Source organism: Aedes albopictus, chromosome 2 (genome assembly GCF_035046485.1).
Source record: "Aedes albopictus strain Foshan chromosome 2, AalbF5, whole genome shotgun sequence".
NCBI classification, from domain to species: domain Eukaryota; kingdom Metazoa; phylum Arthropoda; class Insecta; order Diptera; family Culicidae; genus Aedes; species Aedes albopictus.
This window is the reverse complement of record NC_085137.1, coordinates 388,100,662-388,120,869: the sequence shown is the minus strand read 5'-3', so window position 1 is coordinate 388,120,869 and position 20,208 is coordinate 388,100,662. Positions and strand designations below refer to the sequence as shown.

Genomic DNA, 20,208 nt, shown 5'->3' with positions numbered 1-20,208 from the left:
GAGTCAGGGGAAAATTTCGTTCTTGCAATTAAGTTGATGGCGGAATCCTGCGATTTTGGTACCCATCGCGACGACGCTTTTCGCGACCAATTAGTGTTCGGTGTTTTCGATCGTGATTTACAGAAGCGTCTATTGAACGAAGAAAATTTAACAGCTAGAACAGCGGAGCGTTTGATTAAGAACAGCGAGATAACTGTCTCTCAGGCACAGGCAATTAATTCAGAAGTAGGAGTAAATTCAGTAAAGCATCGATTGGGCAGTAGAGATAGCCGATTTGACAGATTTAAGGGGGAGCGTGGTCAAGGTAGCACTGGAAGTAGAAGTCGCGAATTTTATGAAAAACGCCGTACATTTCGAGATAGGTCTCGGTCGGGCGACAGATCAGCCACCAAGGGTAGGTACGCGAATTTCACCTGCCATTTTTGCAACAGAAGAGGCCATATACAAAAAAAATGTTACCGCTACAACAATAGTCAGAGGACAACGGTGAAATTTGTGGACGACGCTTCGAAGACAGACAAGGTTCAAGAGTATTTCAAACGTCTTAAGGATGACTACAGCTGCAGTGACAGTGATTATCCTTGTTTAATGGTATTATTATTATTATTATTATTATTTATTTTTAACTAAAAATTTGGAAGAGGGAAAAACCCCTTTGAGTGATTTCCATCTTTGAAATCTCTCTCAAAGAGGCAAAAAACCTCTTCTTCTTTTCCAAAACATTACAATAAATAACTTAAAACTAAAGGCTCTTGCGGAATCGACTTGTTTAATGGTAAAGTCGATTAACAATATAAGTGAACCTAGTCTCCTTGAAGCCAATATTGAGAACAAAAGAGTTTCGATGGAAAGTGGCTCAGTGGCTCAGCGGTATCCGTGATAAGCAGAGCTGAGTTTTCAAGAAAGTTTAATTACTTGACAGTAAGAAGTTGTATGAAGAAGTTGTTAGTAATCAACGGTTCTAGCTTAGAAGTTTTTGGTAAAGTAGGGGTAACCGTGTCTTTGAACGGAATCAAAGAGCAAGTCGAGTTGATAATTTTGGATGGAAATCATAAGTTCATACCTCTAATAGGTAGAGACTGGTTAGACGTGTTTTGTCGTGGATGGAGAAACAAATTCATTGATCATTTTTCAGTTCATAACACTGTTGTGCATACCAACAAAGATAAATTATTAAATGATTGTAAATCTAAATATGCGAACGTTTTTTCCCGTGATTTCTCTAAGCCAATTATTGGATTTGAAGCAGATTTGGTCCTACGGGAGGACAGGCCTTTATTTAAGAAGGCCTATGATGTGCCTTATCGGCTGAAGGAAAAAGTGTTGGAACATCTAAATATTCTTGAAAAAGACGGTATTATTACACCAATAAAGACGAGTTTGTGGGCTTCACCTGTGGTGGTGGTAATCAAAAAAGATAACGATATACGTTTGGTTATAGACTGTAAAGCATCCGTTAATAGGGTTTTGATACCAAATACTTATCCACTACCTACTTCCCAAGATTTGTTTGCTTCTCTAGCTGGTTGCAAAATTTTCTGCGCACTCGATTTGACAACTGCGTATACACAGCTCAATTTATCCACCAAATCTAGACAGTTTGTCGTTATCAACACAATCAAAGGATTGTATTCATACAATCGGTTACCATACCACAAGGTGCGTCATCTAGCGCTGCAAGTTTTCAACAGGTCATGGACACTATTTTAAAGGACCTCGATTTTGTGTTCTGTTATCTTGACGATGTGCTTGTTGCAGGAAAAGATTTTGACGACTGCTATAAGAAGTTGATGATTGTTTTGGATCGTTTGGAAAAAGCCAATATAAAGGTCAATTATAAGAAATGTAAGTTTTTCGTTGAGGAGTTGCCTTATTTGGGACATGTTCTAACGAAAGACGGCCTTCTACCAAATCCTGAGAAAGTCCAAACTATTTCTAAAGCCAGAGCTCCAACTAACGTAACCGAATTGAAGGCGTTTCTAGAGCTTATCAACTTTTATGGTAAGTTTCTTCAAAATCTATCATCAGTCCTAAATCCGTTGTATCGCCTATTGCAAAAAGATACAAAATTTGAGTGGAGTCAGCAATGCAATGCAGCCTTTCAAGAATGTAAACAAATGCTTCTAACAAGGATGGGAACACTCACTTGCAAAGAGTTACACTCACTTGCTATTTCCTTAGCTCAGAAGCATGCAGTCAAAAAACGATGTATGGACGACTTTTGCCTTGTGGTTTTGTCTAAAACTTTGCCAAATAGAGTAGGGGTCGCACACGCATATCGAAGTCGTGAGGGAGCTGCAACGGCAACTCTCCACGAGGTGAATGTAAATTACACTCACCTCGTGGAGAGTCGCTTTCACAGCTCTGTCACGGCTTTGAGATTCGTGTGCGACCTCTACTCTATTCGGCAAAGTTATAGACAAAACCACAAGGCAAAAGTCGTCCATACTTCGTTTCTTGATTGCACGCTTCTGAGCTGAGAAAATATCAAGTGAGTGTAACTCTTTGTAAGTGAGTGTTCCCATCCCTGGCTTCTAAATGCAAACATTTCAACCTTTTATGATCCTTTGAAACCAATAGTGGTCAGTAGTGATGCATCATCTTATGGTCTTGGAGGAGTTATTTCTCATATTATCAACGGAGAAGAGAAACCAATTAGTTTTGTGTCCTTTTCACTGAACAGTGCTCAGAAGTCATATCCCATTCTACACTTGGAAGCGTTGGCGATTGTTTCAACAATAAATAAATTTCACAAGTTCCTTTACGGACAAAAGTTCACTGTATTTACGGACCATAAACCTTTAATTGGAATCCTGGGAAAACCTGGCAGAAATTCAATATTTGTCACTAGGCTCCAACGTTATATCATGGAGTTAACCATTTATGATTTCGACATTATTTACAGACCATCTGAGAAAATGGGAAACGCGGATTTTTGTTCACGGTTTCCATTAAAGGATGAGGTCTCCGGTAAATTTGAGAAACACTTCATTAAGAGCCTGAACTTCGCTAAGGAATTTCCGGTTGATTTCTCCTTAATAGCGAAAGAGACTAAAACTGATTTATATTTGAAGCAGATAATGTACTACACAAAAAATGGATGGCCAGATCGGATTGACAGATGGTTCAGGGATATTTATTCTAATCATCAGGATTTAGAAGAAGTTGAAGGATGCTTACTGTTTCAGGATAGAGTAGTAATACCAGTTTCCTTACAGAAGAAACTTTTGAAACTTTTGCACGCCAACCATTTAGGTGTGGTAAAAATGAAACAACAAGCCAAAAGGAACTTATATTGGTTCGGGATAAATGACGATATTGAAACATTTGTGAAACACTGTGACGCTTGCATGAAAATGGCTGTAATATCAGAAAATAAGTACAATTCTGAGTGGATCCCCACTAACAAAGCATTTGGTAGAGTTCACGCTGATTTTTTTTTTCTTTGACAAACAGACATTTTTATTGATTGTAGATAGCCATTCTAAATGGATCGAAATAGAACCAATGAGATTCGGAACGGATGCTGGGAAGGTAATCAAGAAATTTATAGCATTCTTTGCTAGATTTGGATTGCCGGATACGATAGTGACAGATAACGGGCCACCATTCAACTCAACACAATTCGTAGATTTTCTTGAAAGACAAGCGATGCATGTTATGAAAAGTCCTCCATATCATCCGCAGAGCAACGGACAGGCAGAGCGTTTAGTGAGAGTTACGAAAGAGGTTCTAAAAAAATTTCTTATTGATCCTGACTTTAGACATTTAGATTTGCAAGATCGTCTTCACTATTTTTTGTTTAATTACCGCAATTCTTGTTTAACAGCAACTGAAGAATATCCTTCTGAAAAAGTATTGGGGTATAAGCCTAGAACTTTGTTAGATTTAGTAAATCCTAAAAGAAGTTCTAAGATGAGGGAGCCCACAGAGAGTGTTCAGGTGGAGCCAAAGGAAGGGAAAATTGAGGAATCTGTCATTTTTGCAAATTTGGCTATTGGGGACAAGGTGTACTATAGAAACTATATAAATGATTTAAATCAACGATGGGTTGAAGCAAAGTTTATTAAAAGACTCTCCAAAAATATGTTCCAGATCGCATTAGGCTCTCACCCAGTTTCGGCTCACAGGGGGCAAATGAGGGTGCCAGCGAAGCCTAAACAACGTAGAATCAGAATGGCGTTACAATCGGTTTCGAGGCACGGAAGAAAAAGGCGGTACGAGGAATTGGTGGAAGAAGTAGTACCTCTGACGTTAGATCCTTCAGGTGAAGCGTTGCCGCCGTCTAGAAGCGAAATTCATCCAAGGACTCTATGTGCATCTTCTCAGCAAAGCGAAATTGCTCAAGATCAATCGGTGGTAAGACGATCAAATCGAATAAAGAAGAAGAAGACAGACAACAGCTACGTATACTTCTAAAAGCGGGATTATAAAGTGAATTAGTATGCTAGTGAAAAAATTGAACAATTTGAAACAACACATATGTAATGTTTTGGAATTAGAATTAGCATGAAATTTAAGCTTAAGAGGAAAGGTGTTATGTATGTTTCAATTATTTTTAGAGTTGATTAAAGTCAGTCTTCGGGTTTCAGCCGTTATACGAAGGATTTACAATACCATGCTAGAATTCATATACTGGTGATATACCTATTGTTGTATTATAAGCTTTTGTAGTTGATCCCTATAAAACCCTCTGAACGAAATACACAAATCAGTTGTGATCTAACCCTCAGCGAAACAAGTGTTTTTATTATACGCAAGAAGACATCTCACTGATGAAATCAGTTCTTCCATTCATGCAGTAGTTTGATATACTATTACAAGTAAAGGCCTTACAATCAGAACTTCAGAGCTATTTTAAGTTGCCTAGAACATCACCAGGTCGTGACTACCATTATTCCATGTTTCAAAACGTATATTTGAATGTAATTCATCAAGTTCAAGTGATTTAAAAAGTAATCACAACTATTTGTATTCAGTAGACAAAGTTGAAAACTTCTGGACGTTTTGGATTACCTGGAGATCTATGTTACAACTCTAAAAGAGCATAAGACATTTCTATCTAACAGCCTCAACCCAAACAAAGGATATTGTGCAATTTCCATTGAAATATATCACATGTACATAGAAATAAAACGTGGAATCGAGTGAAGAACAAGTGGTGTACACTACATTTGCAGCTGTACATATCTACATATCTGTTCTAGCATTACATAATCTCCATATATGCATATGATAGCACAACTAATCCACTTGATAAAAACATTTTGGTTGTGAAAATCCACCCACTGAGTCAAATGCTATAAGTAAAACTATGCAAAAAAGTTGTCCACATCCTTTAAGGGTTAAAGAATTGTGTTGTTTTCTACATTAAATTTTATTGTCTCTTCAACGGCAAGTTTTGCTCAAACAGCATTAAATTAAGCAAGGAATCATAATACCCACGCATTTTGTACCGGTTGTACCATTTCCTTGCAGAAACGAAGAATTTACTTTCTCACCATACACAAATTCAGCTCATTACTGCAAATCTTGTACTTCACCGATCGTGCCCTATTATTGGAAATTTTCTCGTATTTACTGAAAAAAAGCCATATTTTTCTTTACCGTTCATCCATTGCAATACATTGCTTTAATCCGTTTTACATCGTTGTTGGAGAATCCGTTGCGCTGTCCTATTTTTCCCGAAAATTTCACCTAGATTATATAGAAGAGTTATCTCGTTGATGTGTCTAATCAAATTTTGTTAAAATATTAGGTGCTACCTTGGGGTCAATCGTGTTGAATCCAGTCCAACTAAATGCCTTCCGGGAATAGTGCATCACACTACCCAGGTCATACCCGGTACCGAACGTGCTGGTCCGTTCCTTGGTTTCCTTCCAAAAGTTTCCAATCGCATCGAAGCGCACATTCAGATAGTTGATGTCGACGAATTTGTCCCTATCGTGGCGCGTGTGCTCGTGGAGGAATCCTAACGCGTGCATAAACTCGTGAAGTACCGTTCCAATCTGCCGAAAGCAAGAACTCTGCAAATTGACCACCTGGCGACCTCCCGTACGTCCCACAGTTGACCAGCAGCCACTGGAAGATCTCTCGATGGAAATGAAATCCTTTTGGCTGGTTCTGGGAACGAATCGAATGCAGGTCTTCAAGCGGTATAATTTGAACGCCAGTTGGATTCGTTGCACTTCACTGTTACCTTCGAGGAGAATCATTTGAATCTAAGATATTCAACGGGTATTACCACATGTAAGCTTACTGAAACTTCCGCTAATTTTGTACGGCACAACTCCCTTCGGCCACTTTTTGCTTTTGAATTTCACCGCGTTTTTCGCAAGCTCCGGTTGATAGAAATCCCCTTCCACGTACGGTCCCATCTCTTCCGGATTGATGCTTTCGTCGTCGTCACTCCACTCTTCTAGCAACTTTTCCGTGTGATTTCTCGTTTCAACGAAATACAGCTCATCGCCCAACTCGGAAAAATCGAAGTCGAAGGGTTCGTCCTCATCTCCGAGGGGGGCGCAGACGACGGCGATCACGCGGAGTGCCAACAACCCAACGACCGTTAAGAACATCCTTCCGCGTAAAACTATCGTGACGATATGACTGAATATTTTATGCGGCTCTCACCCATCGGAACACGACCTGTTCGTTGTCTGGCGGATCAAACAATCATCTCGCCATTAGTGCCCGAAGGAAGCGCCCTCCGATGAGTGGGAGTACCTACATTTAGTGGTACACCGAAAGTGTGATACGCTGATAAAAGGTTCAATTAATTAAATTTGATTACACACCGGTCGATGCGGCGTCAATGGGTCGACATTGTGTGTTCTGTTCGGCTCTGTTCTGGAGCACTTGGTGGCACGCTTGCCGATTGAGATCTGGGTCATTGTTAACAACATCATCAATGATGCAACGGTGATAGCATATTTGTGTGCATATTTCGAAAGTCTTCGAAGTGTGAAATGGTTTGATGCGCAACTCAATTGTGGTGAAAATGCTGGGAAATTTTCCATCCTATGCATAGGTATTTTTAGTTATAACAATTGGTCAACAAGACCCATGAGTGGACTCATGTTTGGTGGAAATGTCCAAAATCATATTAACGAAAGATACACGTTTATATATCTCTACTAACTAACTAATGGAGACGCTTTATTATTTATTTTGTTCTTCCGATACTGCTGTTCTAATTACTTATGGATAATTTTTTGGGAACGAACAGCTATTTTACTCAAGTAGAATAGGTTGAAATGGAAGGAACAATTGGTTTGACGATGAGTGTAGAGAGATTTTTGGAAGAGAAGAGCGCAGTGAGGGCGGTCATGCTGCAGCACAGGACCCGGCAGAACGTGGAGTGATATAAAAAAAAACGCGGAAACAGCATACTCGTCTTTTCCAGGACAAAAGGCGCCGCCTGGGCAAAGCATAATGTGAACAAATGGAACTGCTGTGTCGTTCACAACAAACACGGAAGTTCTATCAGAAGCAGTGAATCAAAATTCAAGCATCGCACAACAATAACGACAATGTCGCAACCTGAATTTGTTGCGACATTCTACCCAATCCGACATAGGTTTGTCCCAACTTGAACAGAATAGGACAAAGATCGTGTATCACGAGTTTGGAGATTTTTAAGTCGGTAAACTCTGCAACGCTGCTGGAGATGTTTCATCAAAAAAGTTCGATTTTGGCTTGGTAATAATTGATTATTCACGAGTTGAAAAGTACGCAACAAATTCAGCTTCCGTTTTGTCTGCAACAAAAATGTTCGAGATCATGTCATTATCTGTCACCAGTTGGGATAAAGCAAATATACTATATTAACAATATAGGTCACTTCACGTTTTTACATACAAAGACATGGAGACACCGTTAGGGAATGATTTCAGCACCACCTGTTGTCAGAGAAAGTCAATACATAATTGTATTTTGATTTTAGTTTACAGTGCAATGCGACATTTCTTGAAAAAAATGTTAGGGGTGTCGAATTTTTTTGTTCCCAAATAATCGATTAATAAATAATCGATGTACAATATACGCAAACGATATGATATTTCATTAGATGACATCTAGGAATATGTACAGTGTATCAAACAATTGTCCGTACAGCAAATTTTTGGTAAAAATAATTTTTCATTCAAATGTTTATAACTTTTTTATACGTCAGTCAAAAATGCTGAAATTTTGACCAATCATAAACCATATATTGAAGCTCCATTGGTAAAATTTTGAGCGAGATCGAATAAGTTTTCTGAAAATTATAGAACTTTTAGTAAAACTTACAAAATTTTTGAACACATTTTTAAAACATTATATCTCAATATGTACTCGATGAAACTTTTTCACTTTTTTTTTGTGTTACAGCTTAAACCTGAGGCTTTCATATGCTACTACGCTTGAGGTTTTATATTCACTACAAAAAATATGAAAAATGTGCTTATGTAGTTGACGATATTTAAAGAAATACCATATTTTGCACATATAATCTGCCAAACGTTTTCCACCAATGAAAGTGCATTAACTGAACGAAAAATGCATAGGACCTACTCTTCATATGTAGTTTAGTAGGTCCTGTATAAAAATATTACATTAAGGGAGTTTAAAAAAGTTGAAAACACTTGGCACTTTTATTGAACAAAATATGATAAATTTCCAAATGACACTCTGAACATATACAGATTTTTCATATTTTTTGTAGTGAATATAAAACCAAAAACAAAGCTGCATATGAAAGCCTTAGGTGTAAGCTGTAACACAAAAAAAAATGAAAAATTTTCATCAAGTACATATTGAGATATAATGTTTAAAAAATGTGTTCAAAAATCTTATGAGTTTTACTAAAAGTTCTATAACTTTCAGAAAACTAATTCGATCTCGCTAAAAATTTTACCAATGGAGCTTCAATATATGGTTTATGATTGGTCAAAATTTCAGCGTTTTTGATTGACGTATAAAAAAGTTATAAACATTTGAATGAAAAAATATTTTGACCAAAAAATTGCTGTACGGACAATTGTTTGATACACTGTACACAGAAGAATTTGAATGCTCCCTCATTGTAACGACACCGAAATCGTTTGACATCAAAATTAACTTTTATTTTGCCTTAGTGGTTACTTTTTTCCTTTGAAAATGGCTTTTAATATCATCATTCTTGATGCCCATGCTGACTTTCATTGGATTAAAACTCCTCAATTTAATTTTGTAATTTGTTCGAGACGCATCTGGAAGAGAAATTACTATTCTGTACAAAAATGGCTCATTTGTATTTCAATGGGGCAAAACTCGTTAAAAAGTGAAAAAAAAAATAACTTTACCTATGCTGCGCCTTGATGGAGCCGTACCTTTGTCAGGATTTAAATACCCTATTGTTGTTCAAAATGCTGTACTTTTCCTAGTCATACTACACCAGGACTTTACCGAGAGATCATTCAACCATTGATCATATTTCTTGGAAATTCGGAAAATCGATCGTTGCAGCTATGGGCTATGGAAGGTACTTAACGTGAGAAATGATATTTGTATGTCGCAAGTTGGATCAGATATGTGATTTCAGACTCGTAGAGCTCGATAACGCGTTAAATGGTTTACATATGATTCACGACGATGCATGCACTCAAAGTATTAAAGTTTGATAAAAATAAGAATAAAAAATCGGCCAGAGAAGTATACGAGAAAACGCTGACAACTTTGAACTTTTTTCAGATTTTTTTTTCATAGAACTGCATATAAAAACGTGGGTACAATGTTGACCAGGACAACTACTTTTAATTCAATACATAATCCATTTCTGATTGGAGTTAAAAAGGTGAACATGTTTTTGTTGACAAAGCGTTTTCTCCTCGTTTCTGGACGTAGGGTATGTGTGCCATCAATAATCTCACGCTCCCATGTTCATCATATTCGAAAACAAACGATTACGGCACCGATTGATTCCGTTCTTTTTGTTTTCATGGGTTCTCACTTCTAACAAAAAATACAAAAATATAAAACAAAACAAACAGCGCATTATTCCATTGCTTTTCGTAGAATGAAAATGGGAGCCACATGCTTAATAATTGGTTCCCACCCTATTTTTGTAAAGAAACGTATATAATTTGAAAGTCACTCGTAGACTCCATGGCCTTGAAGAATTTTGTGTTTTATTATCAAAACTTTTCGTGAGATCGAACGCAGAAATTCTATGTTGAGTTCAAGCTAGATTTTATAAGACTTCACACACGATTATAAAAACGGCAAATGCCAAGAAAGTGAATCTGCTTCGCGTTTCGCGTTTTCTTTTCATTTTAAATGTGCTTTGGTTCATGTTATATCGTACTTCAAGTATTTATATTTTATATTTATTTATATTTCAATTCATGTAACTTAAGGATACCCAACTAACATTTATTGTTAATGTAAACGTCAACAAAGCGTCCTCAATACGGCTTGATGCTGAGTTATTGTGTTGTACATATGGACGGAAGCTTCTATGCAAACCCTATACCAATGAATCTGGCGAACTTAATCCACATGTATATGCTGTGCGAGCAGCTTCTATGCCACGAGGCCATAGCTCTTTTCTCGGCTCCTATGTAACCACTAACTGAATAACATCTTGAAAAGGCGCTTTTTCAGCCTTTTCGCAGTTGTTAAATAATAGTTATACGGCATCCCCAAATTAAACGATTAAATATAATTAGGTTATGGATACCGTGACGCAATACATGTGGAACTGGAATTATCACTTTTAAAATTGAATAATTAAAGTACTTGCCGCTACTTGAATCGAACTCCCGATCTCCGTATCCACTGGTCCCGATGATGTCCTCGCTGTCACACTGCTATATATAAATAGCATAGAAAATATCCCGTTTTGTTTTACTCCACACAAGGCCTCATAATTGTGCCACAAGAAACCTTACCCAACTTCATCTTGCAGCAAAAGCTTGTGAAACGTCAAACACAATAACACAGACAAACAGACGTAACACCTTGAACGATTTTCATCGAAATCCATCGCTCAGTTGACACTACCATCACCTGGTGGAAAAGTTGCACGAATCACTGTGTTGTGCCATATCGTCAACAGAAGGCGCTAGTGTGAAACGTCAAACGCATAGAAAAACGATGCGCGCGCCCCTAGTTGTGAAAGCCATAACTATGAAAATTTAAAATGATCGTTAAAAGCGTGGTCGATGGAAATTTCGCAAGTGTTACGTCTGTTTGTCTGTGACAATAATGTTTACATTGAACAAGCTGTGTGGTTACGCCAACAGATTCTTCTTCACAGCTTCTAGCTGAAAGAGTGTTCTTTAAACGGCTACGAAGCGCTGCTGTTTTGTGTTTTGGAAACATTACAAAACGTACTGTATAAAAGCAGCTGTTGTAGTGGCTGGGATTCTTACTCGATTTGCACATCTTCCGGCAAATTTTCCGGCATTGAATTAAAGTACAATAAAAGCAACCCAAATAATTTCACAGCATACATGGATAGCTGTAAAGAATTTGTGTAGTAGCTATATATCCCGCTTAAAGTTTGTTTTGATAATTATGTTTATATCCGACAAGCCGTGTTGGTAAACCAACAGTTTCTTTATTACAGCTTCTAGCCGTAACGAAATCGCATAACGGCCTTTAAAGCGCTGCTGGTTTGGGGATTTGTCAGTATAATGAATTGTACTGTATAGTAGCAGCTGTTTTGTTAGTGGGGACTCCTATTCGATGTGTTCAAGTTTTCACATCTTCCGGGAAATCTCCCGGAGTTGGAGTATGGTGGAGTAAAGGCAGCCCCAGTGACAAGTGATTGATATCTGAAAACCGAATTTGGTAGCTGTATGGTGCTTGTTTTGCAGTCGTGTATTAGCTTATGATTTATATTTGACTAGCTTTCCTTTTATTCAGCGTTGACTGCTTTTACTCGATGGTTACACAACAGAGAGCAAATGACTGAAGCTTATAGCGCTGAAAATGTTAGTTGGGGAGAGATCTGAAACCGGTTCCGGAACACTACCGGTTCAGATATGGTCTGAAACTATTTTTCTGCTGGAAGAAGAATGGCGTTCAGTCTTTGGAGGAATAACTCAAAAACGGATTCTTAAGGATGAAAGCTTAAGAATCCGTTTTTGAGTTATTCCTCCAAAGACTGAACGCCATTCCCCTTCCAACATAATCACCAACAGTCGAAATTCGAAGAAACTATTTTTCTGCTTCCGATTCTCCTGATCATCGAGAAAGCCGCTGTTTGATGTGTCGCATGCATGGGTTTGGTTAAGCTTTTTAATTGGACACTTCCGGCGGGACACCTGGAACCGGTTCAGATATGGTCTGAATCTATTTTGCTGCTTACCGTTCACCTGGTTATCTAAAAAGCAGCTATTTGATGTGTCGCATTTTTGAGTTTAGTTCACTTTTATATTTGGCCAATTCCGGCGGGAGACCCGGAGCTGCTTCCGGAACATTACAGTGTTGTGGCGAAAAATTGTTGATACATAGAGTTTTATTATGATTGTAATGCATGCTAAATAAATTAAATGAAAAGTTGAGGTAGAAAAGACATGAAAACATTCATTGCCGGCCCACAGTGTGTCTGGTAGAACAAAATTAATTTAAAAAAATCGGTATCGCTAAAACACCCACCAAACGAAAGCTGAAGGTCCCCTCTTTCATTTGAGACTAAAAGGAGAAAGTTCTATCGGCGGGTCTAGAACAATTTTTTTTTTTCAAATATTACTATCTTTAAGGCTTGTGTTTTTTTTTCTTTTTTCAATTTTGAGTGTAGCCAAATGGGCTTGTATGAGGTCGCCCATTTGTAACGTGTCCTTTTAAAGTTTACTCAAATCAAATATTAAAAATTTTCCTTACAAAATATTGCTTAGACATAAAGTGCAAAAAAAAAATATTTAAAGCAGTTGAATAGAATTTCAGCAGGATCTGGGCATATATACAAATAAACTTTGCCTTTTATGTGGAAGTAGTTATTGCGGCTGCAATTGTCTTATTTTTTATTGACAATGTCTTATGATTTAACAGTTTTACGATCAAAGTAGGCCGAGTAATGTCAACAAAAATAGAACATACATCAAAGTAGCTCGGGTAACGGGGCACAACATTTGGAAGGTAATCCATTTCGGAAAACTGAAAGTTTTTTGATGATGCAATTTAAATCGTTCAAAAGCATGAATAACACGATCTAGAACTCCACACCAATTTTATCAATGTGATCCTTGTATGCCGTGGCTCGGATAGAATTATCACATGCCGGTATTTGTTCAATTTGTGCACCTTTATGGTACCTAAGACTTAAACATTTTTAGTTAATTTAGACTATTGCAGTTAGGTATAGCTCCTTACTTTTAAAGAAACAACTACAACAAGAACCCCTTAAGTGACGAGGAAAACCAAATCAAAGAGTACGTTTTGTGTTTAAAGAAGTGTTTTTCCGCCACAATTATCATCGAAAGCAGTTAATATTCACTGTTTTAGATTTGTTTAGTAAAATTGTCTAATAACGGGTAATTAGACATAAAAAATATTAGTAATAGTATCTTTGTGAACAGGTAGCCTTACTCAACTGACAAAAACAGAATAATTAATGCTACATGTCTAACGGTATATGTAGTAAGAACAATGTGCTAATCTGTCGGTTATCAATAGTTTGATCTTTTGCTATTTTTTTTTAATCTGTATTAACGAGATTTTTAGCCCTTGGCTATAGTTCATCTCGGGACCCAAGCTTCATTTCCCTTCCGAAGGAAGAACTCACATTTTGCGAGTTTGTCGGGAAACATCTTCTGCTAGCATCATGGCATTATAGATGAGTTAGCAACTTTTCATTCAATTCTACAGCTTTATTGACATATACACATGTTTTACATTAAAGTACATATGTCTGAGCACATACATATTAATCAGAACGGATTGAAAATGCCTTAACTCGTTCTTGTTTCTACTTGCAGGTTGTATTATGAAAACTTTTTTCTGAAAGATATCAGAGATAGCAGTTAGTACTACCCCACAAAAAAGTTCGGACTTGCTCATTTAATTTATCTCATTCGCCACCATTTACCCATTAGATTTACTCTCTATGAGCTTACATATTATTTGAAACCTTCTACATGGAGTTGTTTGTGAAATATGTAGTTCTGCAAGAACTACAACTTCTCATAAGGGGCCGTTCATAAACCACGTAGACTTTTTGGAGGGAGGGGGGTCTGGCCAAAGTCTACGCTCCATACAAATTTCAAAATTTTTGTATGGACTAAAGTCTACGAGGGGGGAGGGGGGGGGGGGGTCTGAGGTTGCCCAATTTTGGTCTACGTGGTTTATGAACAGCTCCACAGCTCCTAAAGGGCAAACGTGGCAGATCTAGCGCTAATACCGATGACGCAGAAAGAAATTGCTCGTTGCAGTTGTGTTCTAGATGCTACAGGAGGATGATCAAAGGCAAGCAGCTTGTTTGCACTAAAGCTGAAGTACATTGAAACTTGTTGAACATCATTCAGACTTCTCATAAAGTTGCTGAGGTTGCTGAATATTTGCGGGCAAAACCCAGAGATCAGGCTGATCAGATGATGCTCTCAAATATTCATGAACTACCATCCAGATGGAAACTGGCGTCAACGAGTGACCAGAACAGTAAACCGATTTTGTTCACCGATGATTTATTTTTGATAACGAAAAGTGCCCATAAAGCCACAGCTGCAAAGGTGTGAGTATCCAGCACAACCATGCTGAGGATGACGGGTTCGATTCCCGGTCAGTCCAGGACCTTTTCGTGAAGGAAATTTCCTCGACTTAAATGAGCATGCAGTATTTTCGTGCAAGACACACGCTATACACATGCAAAATAGTAATTGGCAAAATAAGTTTTTAGTTAAAAACTGTGAAAGTGCTTGTAGGAGATAAAACAAGAAAATTTCAAACAAATCAAACTATTTCATTTATTCTTATTACATCTCCAAGTGCTCATAGAACAAGCTAAGAAGCATGCTTTGTCCCTGTAGGGACGTTTCGCCAAGAAGAAGAAGAAGAGAAGAAGAAAAAGAAGAAGACGACGGAAGAAAACATGTGTCTTGAGTACCAGACGCGCATTGAAGTTGAGAAGAATATATGACGAAGTCACACCCCGAAATTTCAAGAGCACAAATCTGAAGAACCAAATGACGGTATATGCTGTAAAGGTGGTCGATTGGTGACCTGCTGGTGCCAGTCAAATACGAGACCCTAAAGACGTATACGCGTCTGTCATAGGATGCAAACACATTATTGGAATCTAGATTATAATTCAAAGCAACAGCATATAACTCGATTTTATACTCACTGTTCTGGTACATTCACCACACTATCCATAAACACAAAACTGTCATCTGCTGGATTTCCCATTCACATGGGACTATTGTGCTTTTATGTGAAGAATAATAAACATAATTTAAAAAATATATCGTCGGAAAATCATGCTTGCAATGGAAAAAACAGTGTTTTGTCATAAATGTGTTCTTCGAAAAAAATGAAAAAATATCATATTTCTTCAAAAAAAAAATTGTTCCAGACCCGCCGATAGAACTTTCTCCTTTAAGTCTCAAATGAAAGGGGGGACCCTTAGCTTTCGTTTGGTGGGTGTCTTAGCGATACCGATTTTTTTAAATTAATGTTCTCCACCAGACACACCGTGGGCCACGTCCATCTTCTCCGTTACGAGGTTAGGAGAGGATATGAGAGGTCAGTGATTCACCAACGCCCTCATAGATGTCAAGAAGTTGGATATTTGTAAAGGGAAGATTTAGGATTCACTATAAGCGAAGGATGCGACAATTCTTAGATTTTGTGTATACGTGTAACTGAGTACCGTGATTTCGGGTGAAATTGATCACTTTTCGCAGTTTTTGGCGAAATTTTTTTTTAACACTTATCTATATGGTTAAATTCAATGCTTTAAAACAAGCACGACCATGGATTTCATCAGTCAACGAGCTTGTCCTAGTATTCCTGACTCGGCTGGGCGATTTGGTTGGGAAGGCGCTCGATTTCGTCCAGGAGTTAACTATTTTATTTGGCATGGTGCTTCCGTTCGGCATTCAGTTACAGTTTCAAATCGTGCAGACGAGATTTCTTCTCTCAGGACACTGGACACTGTAATAAATTCTCTCCTTTCCTTCATTCTTACAGAAATTTTGTTAACAACAAGACCAAGAAACGTCAAAATTCCATACAAATTCAAAACAGTGCAGTGCCCTATTGAATCATTTTTTACTAAAAACACTTTAAATGAAGAAAAGTTAAAATTCTAACTTGAAGCGCAAAAATGATGGTAAATTCTGACGGATTGAAGAAGTTTCGCGACCGTTTTTATGCAAAGGTTGCTTCGGTCTCGGAATTCCAAGAAGACTTTTTGATTCTCGATTTTTCCCCTCATCGAACCAGACGATTTAAATCCTTCTTCATGGCTCTACGTTCGCATTGGAACTTGGCCTGCCTCTCTTCAACTTAGTGTTCTTAGAGCACTTCCACAGTTATTAATTGAAGGGCTTTCTTTGTATGCCATTGCATGAATTTGTAAAATGCGTGGCAACCATAATGATACACTATGTCCAGGAAGTCGAGAAAATTGCCCCGACCGGAACGGAAGTCGAACCCGCCGCGCCGTCTCCGGATTGGCGACCCATAGCCTTAACCACTAGATCAGTGGTGCTCATCCTGCGGCCCGCGGGCCCCATGCGGCCCTCCAAGTCTTAAGATGCGGCTCGCGAAGTGCCTACTTTAAGACGAATCGAGATTTTTGAGCGATTGTTTGAAATAACTCGTTAAATTTATTAAGAAATCGAACAAAAAAATGCTGATCAATTTTCACAGTGTTGAACACAAATTAAATGATAAATAAACAAAAAAGAACAATCCGTTCTGGTAAGATTCGAAATCGCAACTCCGAAATATTTCGGCATTTCAGCTAAGTCACGTAGCCAGCTTATAGTTATTTATAAGGGGTACGAATCAAATGAAAGTTTGCAACGCTGAGCAAATATTCCACATTTTGCCTTTCCAAAGAACATAAAAACACAAAGCACGAAGATTTTGACAAAATTCTCAACAAATCTCAACTTGGTTGCCAATTTTTTTTTTTATTTTCAATGTTTGTTTAAATTTCTATTATAAGACTCACACATTTTCCGACAAACAAAACAAAACATACGAATCCAATTTGAATTGTCCAAGCGAAACTCCTGAACTAACTCAAAGGAAAAAATCTCAGGCGAGATTCATAAAGCGTCTCCTGTGCCCTTTAGGAGAATTTTTTGAATACATTTTTGGAGAAACTCGAGGAAACATTATTGGAGAAAAATTTTAAGCAACTCTAAACGAAATATATGGAGAAACTCAAATTATCCTGGAGAAAATGAACCTGAAGAAACTCAATGAGAAAGTTGTGGCGAAACTGCATGGAAATTATAGAAGCATCTCCTAGAAAAATGTTCTGGTGCCACTCTAACAAAATTTCCTAAACTACTTTAGAATAAATTCCTCGAGCAACAAAAAGAGAACTTTCAGGAGTAACTACAAACAAGATCCCAGGACCAACTGCATCAAGACACAAAAGATGCCTAGAGCGCCTGAGATAAATTTGAACAATAAATTTGAAGGAAATTATGCAGCAACTTTAGAAGATAATGTTGAAGAAGCTTCCGGAAACATTGTTAAAATCTAATTTTTGACGAAATTTAATGATGAAGTATTTCATCAACTTTAGAAAAGACTTATGGAAAGAATTTACTAAAATCTTCAAGAAACTCCTGGAAAATTTTCAGAAAAATCCGGAAGCTATTCTAGGAGAAATTATTGGAAACGATTAATGGGGAATTCCTGAAGTAACATCAGGGCAGTTCCAATGGCAAATCTAAGAGGAGTTTTTGGAGGTGTTCCAAGAGAATTCTAGAAAAACTAAAAGAAACTTCAAGAAATTTCTCGAAAACCTTCTGGAGCAACTCCACAAGAAATTTCAGGAGAAAATCCACCAAACCTTTTTAGCGATTCAAAAGAAATTCTTGTGAAAGCTGCTTGAGAAGTTCTTGAAGTGGCTTCAAGGAAATTCTAGGGGCAACTTCTAAATTGTTTGTTTGATTTCCAATTTGAAGCTCAAACTTTTTCTCAACTTATGAATCTAAATTGAACTTCACGAAGGCAATAGATTGTAAAGTTTGACCTTTACACAAGTTCTGAACAGTTCAAAATTTTAATAAATATGCATAAGAATTGTTCTTTTTGTTGTTTTTGTTCATCGATGTTTTATGCGGCCCGCAGGTCGATCCCGAATTGCAAATTTGGCCCGCGGTATCCTCCAGCCTGAGCACCACTGCACTAGATTAACTGGAGACCTAAACTGCTCCATAAATGTTTTTAGCGACTTTGATAAAAAATGATGAATTAAAAAAAGCAGCCAAATAAACGTGGTTTTGTGAACCACCCTAAGCTAATTTAGAAAAAAAAACTGCTCAGCTGTCAATTTCAAACCCATATGAGAACTCAGGCCAAACATGTCTAAAGGTCCAATCTGCAGAAGAGAGGCTCTCTTTGGTTTCCCTCTCTTTCGTTAATATCTCAGTTGTTTATTTGTATTATGATTGTCTCCTTGCATTGAACGTTGACCAATCGTCTTTTGATTTGTACTGCAAATATAGTTAAAACGTGTACCATTACAGTGCAATAATTGAAAGAGAAAGTGAACAAAGAGAGCCTCTCAAATGCAGATAGGACCTATTGAAATGTTTGGCTTGAACTTGCCCCGCCCCATCCTATTTTCAAAAACCTAAAAACCTTAGCGGGCCAGACTAGCCTTAACATGTGCATTAATTGATAAAATCGATGACCTTGTGTCTGACGAGCATGTTTCATTCGTCAGAAGTTATCTATGTATTAGGAAAATTGATCGCACAAATGTCGCATTTATCTGCCAATCCGCTGGCTCTTCTCCATTCAGATTTAGTCTGAGCATCTTATGTCACTACTTGTCGAAACACAATACAAATCCTTAATGAATAATTCCTCCAATAAAGGTCCGTAAATATTTGGATACTTTTTCCACGTGTCTCTCTGGAGCTTGAGGGCAGGTCCGCTAGTTTGAAATGAATCATGAACGCAATCAACCTGTTCCATTTCTTCGGAATTATCCCATACCACTTCAATCCGGTGAATAAAACCTACGTCAGGAAACATGCAACGCGAAATGCATTTCAAATGCTATTGTTTGTTCTCGCTCCCACTATGAGCATGTTCACGCTTGGTTATGTGATACGTGCGTTACTATTTCGTGACGTTCGATTTTGGCGCATTGTGTATTTTTTAAGGTTGTTCATCTCAGTAATCACTTTGTTTGTGAACATCTCCGACAATTATTACGACGCCAACTTTCATATCAAGCTGATGAACATTTGTACGCATGCGTGTGCAAAGACAGCATCCAGAATTAGCCGGAAAACCATGGCGAAAGTGACAGTTCTGTTTTTATTCTACGTTTACTATCAGTCCAATCAATACACTTTCGTAGTGCTGTACAACGAAGAACTCGATGAGTTATTTTTCTTCGTGTCCTACTACTACTTGGAAATGGTACTCATAATGAACATGATCTACATATCGTGTCTATTCGTAGCTATGCAGGAACTCATGAAGAGTATTGCCGAAATGAGAAACCGAGACCAATCGAAGCGGTACGGTCTGTACCTGCGCCAGAAGGAAATACTTTCGAAAAAGATGTCCTTTCGCTTGATCCAGATGACAACCAACACGTACGTGGTTTCGTCGGTACTCATCTTTATTTTTGTGACCCAGCTGCAGGCGTACCCTCACGGTGTCCTGGAAATGAATGTAATGCTACTCGGTCTAGCAGGCAGCATGATACAGATGGTTGGACTGTTCTCGATGTGTTACGAAGCCCATCAGTGCATGAACCAGGTAATTGAAAATTTTTATTCATTCATGATTTGTTATTTGAAAAAAAAAACTAGTTTTCCCGGCTTGGCCTAAAGTTTTTGACAAACTAAAAAAAAAGTTGAAGCAGAATAATTGCGGAAAAATCCACGTAGTTCTGGTGGAATCTGAATCCACAACTCACAGTTGATGGAGTCGATGTTTAGGTCGGTAATTTTCATTCCGATTCCGAAGGGGTTTTTGTTGGATTGAGGGGACACCTCCAAAATCTCCTGGAATGCTCTGCAACCCCCTAAGACCCCTAGA

At 37.9% G+C, this 20,208-nt stretch overlaps 1 protein-coding gene across 1 annotated transcript; it reads right to left on the bottom strand.

The window, feature by feature from the left end:
- Nucleotides 1-5,584: 5,584 nt before the first annotated feature.
- On the bottom strand, nt 5,585-6,932 carry LOC109399384 (hatching enzyme 1.2-like). Its single transcript, XM_029878997.2, has 3 exons — nt 6,260-6,932; nt 5,766-6,199; nt 5,585-5,697 (listed from the first exon to the last, which is right to left on the bottom strand). Exons 1-3 carry the CDS (start codon nt 6,573-6,575, stop codon nt 5,611-5,613), a joined length of 837 nt encoding a protein of 278 aa, XP_029734857.2. The 5' UTR covers nt 6,576-6,932; the 3' UTR covers nt 5,585-5,610.
- Between the last annotated feature and the right edge of the window lie 13,276 nt (nt 6,933-20,208).

Excerpts from the sequence above, each read along its gene's own strand:
- LOC109399384 (XM_029878997.2), bottom strand. The coding sequence starts at position 6,575 with ATGTTCTTAACGGTCGTTGGGTTGTTGGCACTCCGCGTGATCGCCGTC. Across the intron at positions 6,200-6,259 it reads CAAAATTAGCGGAAGTTTCA|GTAACAGTGAAGTGCAACGA; the intron begins GTAAGCTTACAT and ends TTCTCCTCGAAG. Across the intron at positions 5,698-5,765 it reads TCAACACGATTGACCCCAAG|GTGAAATTTTCGGGAAAAAT; the intron begins GTAGCACCTAAT and ends TATATAATCTAG.